The 15,961-nt window shown below is 39.9% G+C and overlaps 1 protein-coding gene across 3 annotated transcripts in view; it reads left to right on the top strand.

The window, feature by feature from the left end:
* Nucleotides 1–15,961, top strand: part of stab1 (stabilin 1) — a 167,453-nt gene that overhangs the window by 106,206 nt on the left and 45,286 nt on the right. For all 3 annotated transcript variants that reach the window (XM_062544711.1, XM_062544710.1, XM_062544712.1), the window contains 9 exons: nucleotides 3,059–3,211; nucleotides 4,151–4,282; nucleotides 4,364–4,423; nucleotides 5,093–5,269; nucleotides 12,229–12,315; nucleotides 12,440–12,586; nucleotides 12,704–12,760; nucleotides 12,859–13,039; nucleotides 15,182–15,331. In XM_062544711.1, coding sequence (XP_062400695.1) covers nucleotides 3,059–3,211; nucleotides 4,151–4,282; nucleotides 4,364–4,423; nucleotides 5,093–5,269; nucleotides 12,229–12,315; nucleotides 12,440–12,586; nucleotides 12,704–12,760; nucleotides 12,859–13,039; nucleotides 15,182–15,331 — 1,144 coding nt within the window. The remainder of the gene's footprint in view (nucleotides 1–3,058; nucleotides 3,212–4,150; nucleotides 4,283–4,363; nucleotides 4,424–5,092; nucleotides 5,270–12,228; nucleotides 12,316–12,439; nucleotides 12,587–12,703; nucleotides 12,761–12,858; nucleotides 13,040–15,181; nucleotides 15,332–15,961) is intronic.

The following is a 15,961-nucleotide window of genomic DNA, read 5'->3' as shown; positions in this document are numbered from 1 at the left end:
TATCTGGTTACCTGGATTTAGCAAGTCCATACACTTTATTCATCCGATTATAGGCTATGCTTTTAAAATTAAATATGTAACAATTTGCCCCTTATTATAATCTACACACTGTCACGACGCACATAAGGTTACGGGCGGATATGAGCAACCGAAGGCCTCGGTTGACTTAAGATAAACGGGCAGAATGCCTGTTTACAAACTACGTCAAACATGCAACATTATCTAACAAATGAAAAAACACAAATGAAAGATGAATAGGCTACTCACTGTATTTTGTCACAAATTAAGCAATGAGTTCGTTCGTGGCCACCTAGCGCGCAACTTACGCGCTGAGGTGAAGGCCCGACAAATAGTAATTAACACAAAGCTTCATAATGCACAAACAAACACCCCCTCAAAGTTCAGTGTCCATACGTCCAAACAATAAACATAAGAAGCCGACAGTCAAAAACAACAACGAGATCTCCCAGACACGAAAAACAATGTTTATCTCACAGTTTGTTGAGTATCGTTCCAACACTGATGCGCAAGGCAATCTCAGCTTTCGTGTTCGTTAGCTGTATTCCAATGAGAAACATCCACAAGGAAATGGTCACGGCAATGCAGCATACAGGAATCTTCTAACCACGTTACTTTGTTGAGCTGGCTGCATACAGGTAACAATAGCCACAGCGCGCTCTCCCTGCGTCTCCATTTAAACTAAGGGCAAACCCATTCATTGTGCCCAAAACGCGCATCCATCGGTCAGCTGACATAAAATTTACTTAGATGGCATATGAAAAGTCAAGAAGAAGAAACATATTTTCATTTAAGCAACGTTTATGCAACCACGTAAAGGGAAGCATTGGGGGAGTCAGTTGTCCTACAGACTAGCTGTGTGCGTTTTCAGGGAAGAAATGTGTTCTGAACAGCCTATGTGCAGATGTTCTTCCCAGTTCCAAATAGGTTAAGAAAAAGACTGAAATACATATTCTCAAAGCGGCATCTTACAGAGGGCCATTAAAACTTCAGCAACAGGTTTTGTTTATCTATTATGTGACTTATAATTCGCCCCCTTTATTTATTAATATAAAAAAATTGCGCGCGCAACGGAACTCATTCTTGTCCCCCCCAATGCTTAGGTCTACTACGTTCCTACGCGCCTGCCAACCAGAGATATTAAGCAAAAAAGTGCCAATTTCAAGCATCGCGATTTGTAGGCTATTAACCTATTTTTTTAAACTGCAACTGCAGTTCTGTTTGTTAAACTTTGCTTCGTGAAATTTGAATGTGTAGACTTCAATCACATGTCGTTCATTTCGTCAGTCCCTCGATCTGTTTCAAGTTAACATGAGTGCCATTTGATTTATAGTCACAGCAAATGCAATTAAATGAAAATAAAAAACCTGTGACCTAGACCTGTGCGGGTTAGTTGCATAGACAGTAAAAGAGTTAGTTGTAACACCCGTCACTGGCAAAATTAACTGATTTTATCGCGCATGTTGCGAGCAATTATGATTGCGAGTTATGGATTATTTTTATGTGCCGCGATCACACCCAATGAAAGTTAACACAGCAACTTCAAATATCAGTGTTGGACCAATTGCTTCAGACATGTAAGAAATAAGCAGTTCATCAACTATATTAACAGGTTTTATCAAGTCGATAGGACCAAAATAAGCCTATTTAAAGGTTATTGTGAGCTAGCATAATACCGTATGGTTTGCAATGGCTTATCACTCATACAACTAGCTTTTAACAGTCATACATTTGGACCTTTTTTTGTTGATTATATATGAAAACAGATGTTCTTTGTTTAAGCCAGCAGTGTTTTGTGTTAAAATATGTTATAGGATTCACGATTTTAGCACTGTTACAACCATGACGCTATACTGTTACAACTGTAGCATACCGCACTTTTTAATGGCTGCGTAGGTTGGAACAAAGGTACATGTCACTGTTAAGTTAAGTTATTAACAAACTGCAACATATTTGTTACATTCTGTTTCAACTTTCATGGAGTAGAGATGTATGACTCTGTTCTGGTCAAGTTTTACTGCTCTCAAGGCTATCGTCTTTGTGTAAAGCTAGTTTGAACTGAGAAAATAAAAAAGTGTTACGATTGTGCTGGTTCTCCCCTACAAGAAACTTTTAGCCCATGCGCATGCGGGCCATTTCAAGTGTCTGGCAAATGTAAACACACATGATCGGATTTGGGTCACTGGCGAAAGTAGATGTAAACATGCAGTCAAAAAAATCGGATATGAGCACAAAATCGGAATTGAGCATATCCGATCTGCAGTCTAAACGCAGCCTTATAGATGCATTTAATGGCAAACCGCATTTAACACCTGCTTTTACAAGGAGGAAATATCTAGGCGCAGAGTAGACGTGTGCTTTCATGGACGGTTTTAGTACACACAGGGGAATAACAAGGCGCATTTTACGCTTCTCCTCCCATCTTTTTACATGAACCTCCTACTATCACCTGACACTCCCATAAATTCATATGCATGAGACGGAAAAGTGCAATTTGACATTCTTAGCTACCGTGACAGGCAGTCTGCATGTTCACTTCATTGCGGCCTGTTTGTACCTCGCCATCTTTTTATGCGCACGTTGTGAAACAAATACGTCTGAAATGGCCGCAAAAGCGTTTATACATCTGCCCCTCTGTTTGCTATCTAATTAGTAAACAATTATTAATACAAAAAGTAATACATTACTGTAATGGTGTTACTTTTAGAATGCATCACTCCCAACACTAGGAGTGACTACACTATAGTTATGGCCAAATTTTTTGGTACCCTTACAGCTCTTTGAGAGAATGCGCCATTTCTCCCTGAAAAGTGAAACATTTCTCATGTATAGATGCATCTCTTTGATATATAAGAGTAAAGTAAAGAATGTTTGAAAGAGATAATGTCCTGTTTACTGTCTATTAAAGGTATTTTAAAAGGGCTCAGACAAATGTAATGGTACCTCTAAAATGTGATGTTGATTGCCTTTTATTACACCAAAATTTGATGTTGATTGCCTTTTATTACACCTCATCTATTATTGTAAATTACTCTGGCAGATTACTCTGGCATCATGGTTCAATGCAAGTCGAGCTTCTGACTTGTTGAGGTACCATATTGTGGGCTGTGAGGAGCTAACTCTGACTGATTTGAAGTCCATAGATACAGTAGTGTCTGTATCTGGACATGAACTGAAGTTCAGTGTTAAAGAGGTACATTTTCCAGCTGTCATCTTTCAACATTAAAACGTACTTAACGTATCAATCATCTAGAGAAACTGTTGAGAGTTTAATGACAATCCGTATTGTAGTCTACATGAAATGTTACAATGAGCAGGGACGTGCACAGGAATTTTGAGGGGCAGTTGAGCCCCCCACACCCCCCCTAAAAAAGTAAAAATAAAAAACTTATCACTAGGCCTATCTGCCCTATGTGCCTCCTCCTGGTCCACATTTTCCGTGGTCTGGAGGCTTGTGGCTGCTCCTCATCCTAGATGTAACGTAGCCTGTAAACGAGCTATCAGCAGAGCAGACATGCCTTCCAAAAAATAGTAGCCTGCTATGTGACAAGGGGCTGCTTGTCTGCTTGCAAGCTATCTGTCTTATTATTTAGGCTAAACGTAGCAAACAGCCTGGATTTATGAATTATGATTTGAATTAATGTCATACAACTTGATACAACTCACCTTTTCCGACAACGTTGAGGAGGCAGTCTGTCTCACCAGACAACCGCGACAATATCTTTCGTTTAGGGCCGTGATAGACTGTCATGCAGGCTCAGCTCAGGTGCCGGTCGCATGCAGTGCTGCAGCTACGTAAACAGAATTTGCCCTCCCTCTACTTTCACTCTCGGTGCCCCAATGGAATGCTACCTTTACTTTGCGATTTTTAAAAAAAAAAAAAAACCTAGGTCCACGTGAAATTCTACATCCATTGTAGCCTACGATTTTCTTTTTTTTTTTTTGCCCTCGGAAGGGCAACGTGAGTCGAGAAAGGCATATGGGCAGTTGCCCGAGCAACCTGTGCGCGTCCCTGACAATGAGAGCTTTTCAGGTGTGTTGTTAGGACAATATGTATTACTGTAGTATTATTGAATAAACTCAGAACTAGTTGTGCTTTGATCCAGCTTCATCTGATTTATAATTATTGCAGGGTGTCTTGTACCTTAATGAGGATGCAAAAATAGTCCAGAGTGACCATTTGAGCTCAAATGGAGTTATACATTTCTTAGACAAAATCCTAACCCCATACGATTTGAGCTCAAAAGCAGTGATATCACCAAAGGTATGTGAGCTTATCTATAATTAATTACTATAGTTTACCAAATTACATTTCTCCTGGTAACGTTGATTTCATTTAATTTAGTTGAACGTGACCGCAGCAGCAGAGGCATATGGTTACAGCCAATTTAGTAAACTGCTAAAGGTGAGTGAGAGTGTACGTGTTTAGATTTGGATTTCAATCCAATTCTGTCTCTAAATCTCAATGAATTCTGTCTCTATTGCCCTTATTGTCCTTTGACACATAATAAACATTACTGATTCTTCAGATAAGGTACAAAACCTGTCCCCCATCTTTAATTTGTAGTTTTGTACTAAAAATGTCACAATGTGAAACTGCAAAAACAAGTGTTTAAAGGTGCAACAAATGTGTAAATATAACTATCGAACGAATTTAGTGGTTAGATAAAATGTCTCATAATACATGAAGTGAACGTTTCATCATTATTATACATAACATTTGCTAATCAAAGTTCATGTCAACTCCGTCAAACATTTTTTTTTTTGTATAATGATACCTGTAACCATAATAATATACATACACATGCTTACTAGTCAGGCACATAGAAACACAATTTGCCAGTTATTTGGTTAAGAACATCTGCTGAATTTTACACTTAAATTTGAAGATTGTAGCTGACATGAAGAAATCGAGTGTAGTAACAATTAAGTTGTTCTAGTGTTTAGACAGTTAAAAAGTAGTCAATTTCAATGATATTTTGGTTTATGGAAGTATGTTTGCTATTTTAAATCAAAGTCTACTAAGAGAAGTCTCTTACACAAGTTACTAACAATTTTGTGTGTGGTGTTTGAGGACACAAACCTTGTCACATTGGTGGAGAACAAAAGGCTCCAGCCCTTCACAATGTTCTGGCCCTCGGATGAGGCCTTAAACTCCCTGTCTGCTGAAAGAAAGACTTGGCTCTACAGTGAGGAACATCGTGATAAACTGGAGGCCTTCATCAAAGCACACATGGTTCGAGAAACTAATGTAAGTGACAGAATCATTCTGCTCTTGTTGTCATAGTTGCTTCTGTCCTTATCACATGCCATATAATATTATTATTCCACAGGGGCCGTATTTATTTTGTAGACTATTGCGTTAGCTGCATTTTAGCTCCCCAAATGAATGTGTTGGCTAATCTTGAATGGCCTCCATTCTTTTTAATGTACTGTAGGCCTACAAGGGGTCCCATACAAAAGCAACAGAAAAAACGTATCTGTTTTTTTTTTTTTTTTTTAAAGAACCCTATGCTTGGAGCAGCCGTTAGGGCTTCGAGCTGGTAACCGAAGGGTTGCCAGTTCAATCCCCAATCAGTAGAAAAGATGTGGACGGGGGGAGTGGTTGAGCATTGCTCTCCCACGCCCACATCCACGGCTTAAGTGCTCTTGAGCAAGGCACCTAACCCCTCACTGCTCCCTGAGCGCTGCTGTTGAGCAGGCAGCTCAGCTCCGGGTTAGTGTGTGCTTCACCTCACTGTGGGCCAGATGTACGTACATTTGCGAACGTAAAGTTAGCCGCGCCATGGCCAACCCGCAGAAACCGCACACTGTGATACTTCAGCGTACCTCCTATTTACCAAACCTGAAATTCATTGGGTAATCTGCGCCTTTCTCCGCCCCCTAATGTTATTAAGGTTAACAACTGAACGACACTTCAATCAGAAGCGCAGCTGAATGAAGTTAACAGATGACAACATTAACAGATGACAACATTAAAAGGAATCAAACGTTTAGCGATCATGAAATAATACAATGCATGATGTCAAAAAGCAGGAAGATAATGAAGAGCAGTAGTTCTACTCTAACTAGGCCTACTTGTGCAGGTAGGCTATGGAAGATTGATCAAATCTAGCAAGTAGGAAGGTTTAACACTAGAAGCGCCAAGAGCCGGTCATTTGACCGCGGAGACGTATTACTTGAAGTGCCATGTTGGTTTGACCTAGATATGCCTAGAACTGCCGGGCTGCGGTCTTTTCCTAAATACGCGTGTTTTATCACCCAGTATTTTTACATGATCAAAAGCACACCGGTACAAGCTAGTTTAGAGCTATTTTGCTCTTACTTATGTGACAACACTGCCAGTCTCACGTTCGGCCATGTTTTTCAGGCTGCGGTTCTCTTTTGGTTATGGTTGGTTATGGTTATGGTTATTTAGCAGACGCCTTTGTCCAAAGCGACATACAAATAAATAATAACAATACAAATTAAATTAACAGTGAACAATTACAAAATAGGGAGAACAATCAATCAATAAAACAATCATTTTAACTCATTAACTGCCATTGACGTCTATAGACGTCAATTGCCGTTTTCAATGGGGAGGGCTCCTGGGTGGGCTTGGGAACGATCTGGCAGAGTTTCAGGCTTGTAAACAGACTGCACTAGCGATCCGAACCTCTAGATGGCAACAGTGCCATTTGGATCATTAGTATCTGCCTAGAGTGCACAAGTCATGCAGAGACAACTAGCAAACACACTGAAGATCGACCACAGTGGATCTAGTTTGCACGCGATGCAGGGCATAAATATGCTTACTTCTTACATCAAGGATGGAAAACACGTGAACGGTATGATCCATTTACATTGGATATTGCGATATAGACTAACAACAACCTTGCTAGTGCTAGCTTGCTAAGTCTAGCATCCTGTTCAGAGTCTATAGCGACCATCAGAGTCCCTAGCAACCTTGACGAGACTGACGAGATAACAGTGCAATCGTGGTTGACATACTACTGAAACGCTAACGTTAAAAAGTTGATTTTCACAAAAAGATCGTTTTCTCCATGTTTTGGTCAAAAACAGGTGTTTTTAGCAAAACTAACCCATGTTCTACTGACGATTACTAAAGAACGGAAAACGATAGAAACAAGCCGTTTTTTCCTGGTGAAAGAAGAGAGTCTACTCTTTCATTTGGTACCTTCGGTGTTTACATAGTCATAAAGCTCACCGTTCGGTGGATCTTGGAAAAACAGTCAAAATGCTGTAAAACGTCTGGCAGTATGGAGCGCTCTGCACTGAAAATCGCTGGCAGCCAATGAGTTAAGCACTAACCTAATGAGAAATAAAACAATGAAATGAGAATAGCAATCAAATAAGTCACTCAATTAATTATATGATAACAATAACTATAGCATGGTATGGCTAAATCTAAGGACGATAGCAAAATAAATGTCAAATTCTATCAATGGACGAATTATAACAAAACAATACTATTATACAAACCATAACACATAACAAACGCTCAAAAAACTAAGTGCATATTAAACAAATATGCCTTAAGACCCCTCTTAAAAGATCCAAAACTGTTGCTGGAACGGAGAGCACTGGGCAACTCATTCCACCAACACGAAACCACTGAAGAATAGGATCTACACTTTGACCTAGCATGTATGGTTGGTCGACATAACAGACGCTCCTCAGAAGATCGCAATGGGCGGTTGGGAATGTACATTGTGATAAGATTGATGAAGAGTACTGTTTGTCACTCATTAAGTCCATGCCTCAGAGACTGTAAGCTGTTATAAAAGCCAGAGGTGGTGCAACAAAGTACTAGTGGTGCGATGAAGTGTTCTTTTGTCAATTTGTTTTTCATGATTCCATATTTTTTTCCTTGGAATTGAGTGATTCCATATTTTTTTCCCCTCTGGTTGGTCTAAAATAAGCAACTGTTACTGATTAATTAATTTTTTTCTTGATTTCCTTTAATGTTTCCTAAAGCCAGAAAGTTGCCATTTGAAATGAACTTAGTTTTGTGTCATGTCTGTGATCTGGCTTTTTTCTAAAAAATTAAACAACTGGATTAACATCCTCCAAGACTGGTGTTTCCATAATTTATGCCAGGGGTTGTATTACGCACATGCGCAGAACAGATCACAATCCCAGAATGCACTTGTCCTTGATGTCGGCGGGGCTTGATATCAGCGATCTGTACTTGATTGAACGATACCCCTGCATCTGTCCATTCCCATGCAGTTCCTCCTGCACGAAGGCTATCACATTGTCGATGTCTGACTGATTTCGCCTCCTGCACAATCCAAGTTCACGACACCGCCTCTTCAAGGTCCGGATAGAAATCACAATACTGTTTACCATTAACGAAAAATATTTGTTCGTCGTCGTTGAAAAACGGTCAATGAATTCAGTCAATGTAAGCTATGAGCGGGGATTGAATCCGGGTCTATTGAGTACCAGACGAGAAAGCTAGCGCTGCGCCACTCGACGCTGAACGCTCATAGGAACATAGGAAATAAGTCTCTGACGCGATGTAACTCAGTCAGTCCAGCAGAGATGCCAGGGCAATGTTTTGGTCAATGGAGAGGGAGATAAATGCTTATTACCCTCTTTCAATGAAACAGCAGTCTGCTCAACTTACCACGGATATGCTTCATAAGTCACAAAAACGAACACAATGTTTAGGACAGTTTGCCATTTTGACAAAATGACAAAATTATTATTATTATTATTAGCCTATTATTATTGTTTAGTCTCCATCGGATTCGGAGAGGCACAAAGACGCTTAAAGACGGTATAGACGGCTGATGATCGGCGCAGCACTTTAGGCCTACATAACACACTATCCATTGCAAACATAGCCTATTTGAAACCTTCGCACATGGAATCGCTTCATTCAATAGAAGAGCAATTAGCATTGTGCGATCATTCCCCTTCCCCCATACACTCGTCTAACCAGTTCACTTAAGGCCTGAACACACCAACCCGATAATCGGCCGTCAGGCATTCGGCGGCGGTCGGGGACTCGAGTCTGTTTGGTGTGTCCCGTGCCGAGACACACTATATAATTATATTTAGATTTTCTTATTGCTTAATCAGAGAAGTCCGAAAACTTGTGGCAATTAGTTCCGCGAATCCTGCATGATATCTACTCGGCTCGGCTGACTCTGAAGCCTGCAGTTATGGGTAATGTATCACAGTTCACGCACGCACAGAATGTATAATCGGCGTCGCTTCGGTGTGTTCAGTGTCACTTTTTTGACCGACCAGGGGAGACGAGAGCCCGATTGATAGTCCAACTGCTTTTCTGCCAACGGTCGGCCGGTCGGGTTGGTGTGTTCAGGTCTTTAGGCTACAGACATCACCTATGCGGCATTGAGGACAATGCCCCACCAGTGAGAGAAGATTTGTGTGTGAATGCTGAACCACGAATTCACATAGAAGTTAACTTTAAATGTAGAAAAAATATAGCTCTTTTCAGCAGACATCGCAAAAACAACAATAGCAAAACAGAGAACATCTTGACTTTCACTCATCATTTTTAATTACTTTTCGCGCCTATGCCTGCTCAGCATAGCCTATTGCTTTTTCCTCCCTCTGAGGTAGCCTACAAGATGTTTCTCCCTAAATGAATGAAAATTGTTTTAGAAAGTAGCCGCGGTAGCCTGTAAAATGCGGCATAAAATCCTGGCTACTATGTTATTGAAACCAAACTAGGTTAGGCGTAAAAGTCCTGCCATATATTCTTTCCACCTGTGCACTTAACACAGGTGATATCACTAATTATCTGATCTACCTGGCAGCTAATTAGGATGATCTGGTTTCCAAAATGGTTGGATCAAATACTTGGCAGGACTTTTACTTTCTGAACCCGGGATGTCCGCCTCTGCTAATTCGCGATTCTGTGGTCTTTGAAAGGTTCTCTTATAGATGCATTTAACAGCAAATCACATTTAACACTTGCTTTTACAAGGCAGAAATATTTAGGCGCAAAATAGACTTGTGCATTCGTGGGCAGTTTTAGTACATACAGGGGAATCAAGGCCGTAGTCACCATAGACATTGAGGGGGACGTGTCCCCCCCAATATTCAGATACGACCAAAATGTCCCCCCCAATATTCGGACATAGAAAAATAAATAAATAAAAGACACTACAGGAAACCAACGGTAACGACCGCGATCTGAATTGTCACTGGCAAATGCAATCAAATGCACAAAATAGCTCAATAGTAGCACCTTCATTAGTAGCCTAGTAGGCTACCTGGCGTGACGCATGCTTTCAACATCAATCTCACGCTCTCACACACATGCAAGAAATGTCACGCCAAATTCATTCTTCTTTTTCATCAATCTGTTCACTTTCAGTCAACAGTTGGTGACTCGACTAGTCCACAGCATATTGTTTAGACAGGAGACAAATTTAAGGCATAGGGCTCTTTAGATCAACTACAGGTATATAATATCTGTCTCTACTGTACAATGTTTTCAGCGCAGAGAAATGATCTGAGACGCAAAATGTAAAATGCTCACCCATTCTTCTCTCGGATTGCTCACGAAGTTCTACATGTAGTTACACTGATATGCATGTCACTTGACAGAGCACGAGCTTTCTGGTGGTATCAATGTAAATTTAGCCTACAAGAAATATGATTATATATTCTTCTATCTACAACTCGTGAAATAATCAAATTGCGGACCAATTATTATCTGATGGATTGCTCACGAAGTTTAGGCTAATCACAAGCTTTCTGATGGTAGGCTATTAGGCTACACTAGTTGCTGTAATAAACGGTTCGCAAGAAAATCAACGTGAATACACAAAATTAAATCATATTACATTCCATCTCCACACCAGGCCCATCGCGGTGGAATAACTCCCAAACCATTCCCAGTAGCCTAATCCAGTTTTTAAATTGCAATACATTTCTACTTGTTCTCCATCTTCAGGCTGTGGCACAATCAAAATAATGAACTACTGCTTGAATATTGTGTTCTTCCACTTGTTTTTTTTTTTTTTTGAACATTTAGATAAACTACATAGAACATAAGCATTGCTTTCATATTCCTAGGCATAATTCTAGACTAGTTGAAAATATGACTGAAGTCAAATTATTCTCACGTTCTTAAAGTGACAGGCACTCAATTTGACTTGACATTAAAGATAAATGTAGGCTAAATCAATTTCCTTCCCAAATCAAACTTATCAAAAATATCAAACTTCTTGACCTATTATCAATTTCAAAACAATTTTGACACCAATATTCTTATTGTGTATTTTTAATTGGCTATGGCTTCTGACTGATGAATAAGATAGATAGATAGATAGATAGATACAGAACATCTATGATTCTGTAATTAGGTTAACTATTATTGTATTGAATGTGACTTGTATCAGTCTACAACACCACTACAAATGACACTGGGAAACCCATTCTATTTTATTCATCTGGCTGAACAACTACCGTGTTTATATAGCCTATATAGTCTATATGGTCTACAGAAGGCTATGGGCCTCCCTGATAGAGAGCATGAGCATGCAGACCTGGAGGTGTGTGAGGAGAAAAACAATTCTGAAATATTTGATCATTTGAAAAAAAAAAATATGGAAAATTATGGTTAAGAATGAAATGTGTTGACATTTTGTCAGACACCGCCACAAATTTGGTCCCCCCCCCCCAATGTTGACATCATGGCTACGGCCTTGAGGGGAATACATAATTAGGCGCATTTTACGCTTCTCCTCCCATCTTTTTGCACAAAACTCCCACTCACGCCTGACATCGATATGCATGAGACGGAAAAGCACAATTTGACATTCTCAGCTCCGGCGACAGGCAGTCTGCGTCTTCACCTCAGTGCGGCCTGTTTGTTCATACCTCACCATCTTTTTACGTGCACGTTGTAAAACAAATACGCCTGAAGTGAGCGCAAAAGCATTAGTACATCTGGCCCTGTGTGTTCCCTGTGTGTTGTATGTGTTCACTAATTCATGGATTGGGATAAATGCAGAGACCGAATTTCCCTCACAGGATGAAAAGAGTATATATACTTATATACTTATACTTAAATGCTGCTGATAAACTAACATAGTAATCATTACATCATATCTGTGCACATTTTTCTTGTATCTGTGCACATTTTTCTTGAGTGGTTTCATAGAAATCAAAACCATCTGCCATAGTCTTTCAAAGCTGATCTTTTGTGTACCTCCGCAGACGGCGGCAATTGAGTTACCCACACTTTTAATTTTGCGCTCTATGTATGGGACATCTATATCCATCAGCTGTGACAAGAGTAAAATAGTGAGTTTTGTTGGAATTTTATTTTAGTTCATATTTTTGTTCTTAATGTTAATTATTATTAATTTTAAGGCCTACATCTTAATACAATACAGTTAATCACATTAACATACATTTTATCCTAAAGGGAAAATTACTGATCAATGATAACGAAGCCAAAATTATGGAACGCCACCTGGTTTTTGATGTGGGTATTGCTTACGGGATTGACCAACTTCTTGAGCCACCAAATCTGGGATCTCGCTGTGACGGCTTAGATGACAGGATAATAAATGTAAGATATTTTCAACTGTAAGAGAAGACACAGACACAAAAATGTGTTTATAACATACTAATATATATATATATATATATAGAATATCTGAATGCACAGATAATACTTTTCACCTAGGGACGTTGTGGGAGCTGTTTCAGACCACCTGATTGCCCATTCCTCTCAGAAGACACGGTGAGTTTATCGTCACAGTTTCATTAGTGATGGTGGGTCCAAATCTAGGCTCTAAATCTAGACTAAGATTTAATTTATTTCTATTTTTATTCAAACAGGGGAAAAAAACATCATGCTACAGACACCATTCATTCTCTTCGTATCCAAGGATTGGTTACAGATCCTTCCATTTCTTTGACAGTTACGATGGTATTTCCAGGTTTGGCTGTAGAAAGGAATGCAAGGTGACAGAATGGACAAGTCGCTGCTGTAAAAATCACTATGGAAGGAGCTGCCAGGGTGAGAAAAACCTTTAGTTATATGGTTATGAATTTAGTTGTGCAAAATTGTTGCATATTAGGCCATTGAAAAAAAAAACCTTTTAATTTAAAAAATATCTAAAATTGTCTATATCAGAGGTTCTCAACCTTTTTGGGGCTAAAGCACACCAAAGCACAAATCAAAGCAAAACACCAGGTTATTGTTACTGATTTGGCACACACATTATTAAGTAGGCAATAATAAGTAGGTGTTCATTCTCATGCCCATATGTATCTCTATACAGTGTGTTCACGAGCTTAGACCACAGTGATAGATATAGTGTATGATGTTGATTGAGCTTTTTAATCAAGTCATTTATGTTTTTAAAATAGCCCTCCAGCCTATTTAATGAGTCTGTTTAATTGTAAAATTCCATGGCACCCCTTTTGTTTCACGACACACCAGTTGAGAACCATTGATCTAGATTTATGTATGCATGTATGTGTTGTATTTATTAGGCTTCACAGTTGTGTCCCGACTGTTTGTCAACACTGTAAGACATTCAAAATGTAAGAAAATGTGGTAGTATCTAGGGAAGTTGTCTCATTGAAGGATCCTTTGGCAAATTTAAATTCTGTCAGAATAGTATTGTAAGAAAATAATAAAATGAAAGATAAAAAAGAGTAAGGTTAAAAATAAACATTGTCACCCTTAGTCATTAATCTATGCACTGAGATAGTCAAAAGAGCCAGGTTGGAGGATCTGGGGACCCTAGCAGGACCGTAAAACGAGTCCCTGATATTTTCAAGTACCAGACAATATACAGTATTGCTATACACTGTAGGTATTTAAAGGAGTGCTAAAAATCAACTTTAAAATTCACTGGCAATCAATATGACAAGAATTGGAGTGATGTAACCTCTTTTGTGGGTCAAAGAAAAGCACTTTTGTTTTGTCTGAATTTAACTGTAAAGACATCCCTTCTGAGACATCCAGTCCTTCACATCAACTAAGCAGCCGGTAGCGTCAAATCAGTGGGCGTGTTCAACTTCTTCCGGCATTGTGTAGGTCTGGTAGCCTGGCTAGTGCCACCACTTCTCAATGAGACGTGGTCTGGGAACCCAATGTTAATTTTCTCGTATTTGAAAAAATGGCCAGATACATTTATTGGGCGCCATGGATGTCGGATGTGAGCCTGCACACCTTGATAGATTATGCTGCCAGTGCAGCTATTTTGCAAAAGCAATTAAGAAAAGCATGCAGTGTTGCACTTTTCTTTTGTCCCTCTCATCAGCCTAACAGTGCAAAGAGATATTGTTATAGCACATTTTGTGACCTAGAGGTAACGTGTAACGAAAACAACATTGGTCCCAGGATTGACTCTTGAGGAACACCATTTCAATCCCACCCCATCTCTCTCTCCCACTTGCTTCCTGTCATTCTTCACCATCATATCAGATTAAAAGCTATAAAAGGCCAAACAATATATTAAAAAGCTTTCTTTGCTAAAACATGCTTGCGTGCAGTGACTTAAAGGGATAGTTCGGATTTTAAGACACGAAGTTGTATGGGTTCCCTGTCAGCAACGTAGTGCATCAGCACTGACTTACCCCCGACAGCGTCCTGTGAGCCGAGATCCAGCCGGTTTTAGATCGTTTTTGATGCTGAAGAAAGTAGTCCGGCAAGTTTCTGGGGTCACGAAAGTAAAGTGTTTTTCTTCTCAAAACCATATGCGTTCAACAGAGTGATATATTTGCACCACAAAAACGTTGTCCAGGAAAAATTCAAACCTCGTTATCACTTACTTATTTTTCGCGATTCCTATCACTGCGCGCTACTGACAGCTGGACAACGTTTTTGTGGTGCAAATATATCACTCTGTTGAACGCATATGGTTTTGAGAAGAAAAACACTTTACTTTCGTGACCCCAGAAACTTGCTGAAGAAAATAGTCCGGCATCAAAAACGATCAAAAACCGGCTGGATCTCGGCTCACAGGACGCTGTCGGGGGTAAGTCAGTGCTGATGCACTACGTTGCTGACAGGGAACCCATACAACTTCGTGTCTTAAAATCCGAACTATCCCTTTAAGGAAATCAGACAGAATCTAATGATACTGTATACTATAAGCTTTTTGCATTAGATATGCAGTTACAGTATGTGGTGATTTGTGTCTTGCAGTTTGCCCTGGGGGTCTGGAGGCTCCCTGTGGTGTGCATGGGGACTGTCATGATGGACGTTCAGGCACAGGCACATGCCAGTGCCACCCTGGTTTCAAAGGTTCATCCTGTGAACTCTGTGTCGACAAGCACTATGGCTCTAACTGTACAGGTATTTTCCTCCTGTAGATGTATTTGTGGAAGTAGATGATAAGGTGATGTTTAAGTACAGTCACTGGCCCTCATTTATCAACCAAGCGTAGAAACCAGCGTACATCTGAGTGCAGAAATCATCTTTCAACGGGGCTCACGTGTGATTCATCAAACTTTCGTATCACTCCAATTCCAGCGTAAGAATAAAAGTGTGTTGGTATTGGTAAATGTCCAATGGAAACAAGTGTGATTTTAATATCGCGCCCCTATATATGCTCGTTTTAATGGCCTCGCCCCTAGAATTTACGACATGAAGGTGGATTATATGGGTGCCTTCCATGTAACGATTTATATGGCTTCCTTCCTCCCTCGATCCTCGCCCCGGTCATAGCCCCTCCTACTAATGAATTTTGCAAAGGAAACGACGAAGGAATGAGCGGAGGATGGAGGAGCGAAGCTTGATGAACTGCGCAAATGAGACGTCCTCGACTGCATACACACCATTTAGCACGTGCGACGTCAGTGTAATAGGGCGGATCCAAAAGACGCGCCGACATCTGTGTGCATGCAACTGGTCAGCTCTTCTGCTGATAAAAAAGGACATTTACAACATTGTGTTTTGAACTCAACACATAACGCATAATTTAAA

This window comes from Sardina pilchardus, chromosome 9 (assembly GCF_963854185.1).
Source record: "Sardina pilchardus chromosome 9, fSarPil1.1, whole genome shotgun sequence".
Lineage (NCBI taxonomy): Eukaryota > Metazoa > Chordata > Actinopteri > Clupeiformes > Clupeidae > Sardina > Sardina pilchardus.
Note: the sequence above shows the minus strand (reverse complement) of the source record. Positions and strands in the feature narration are given on the sequence as shown.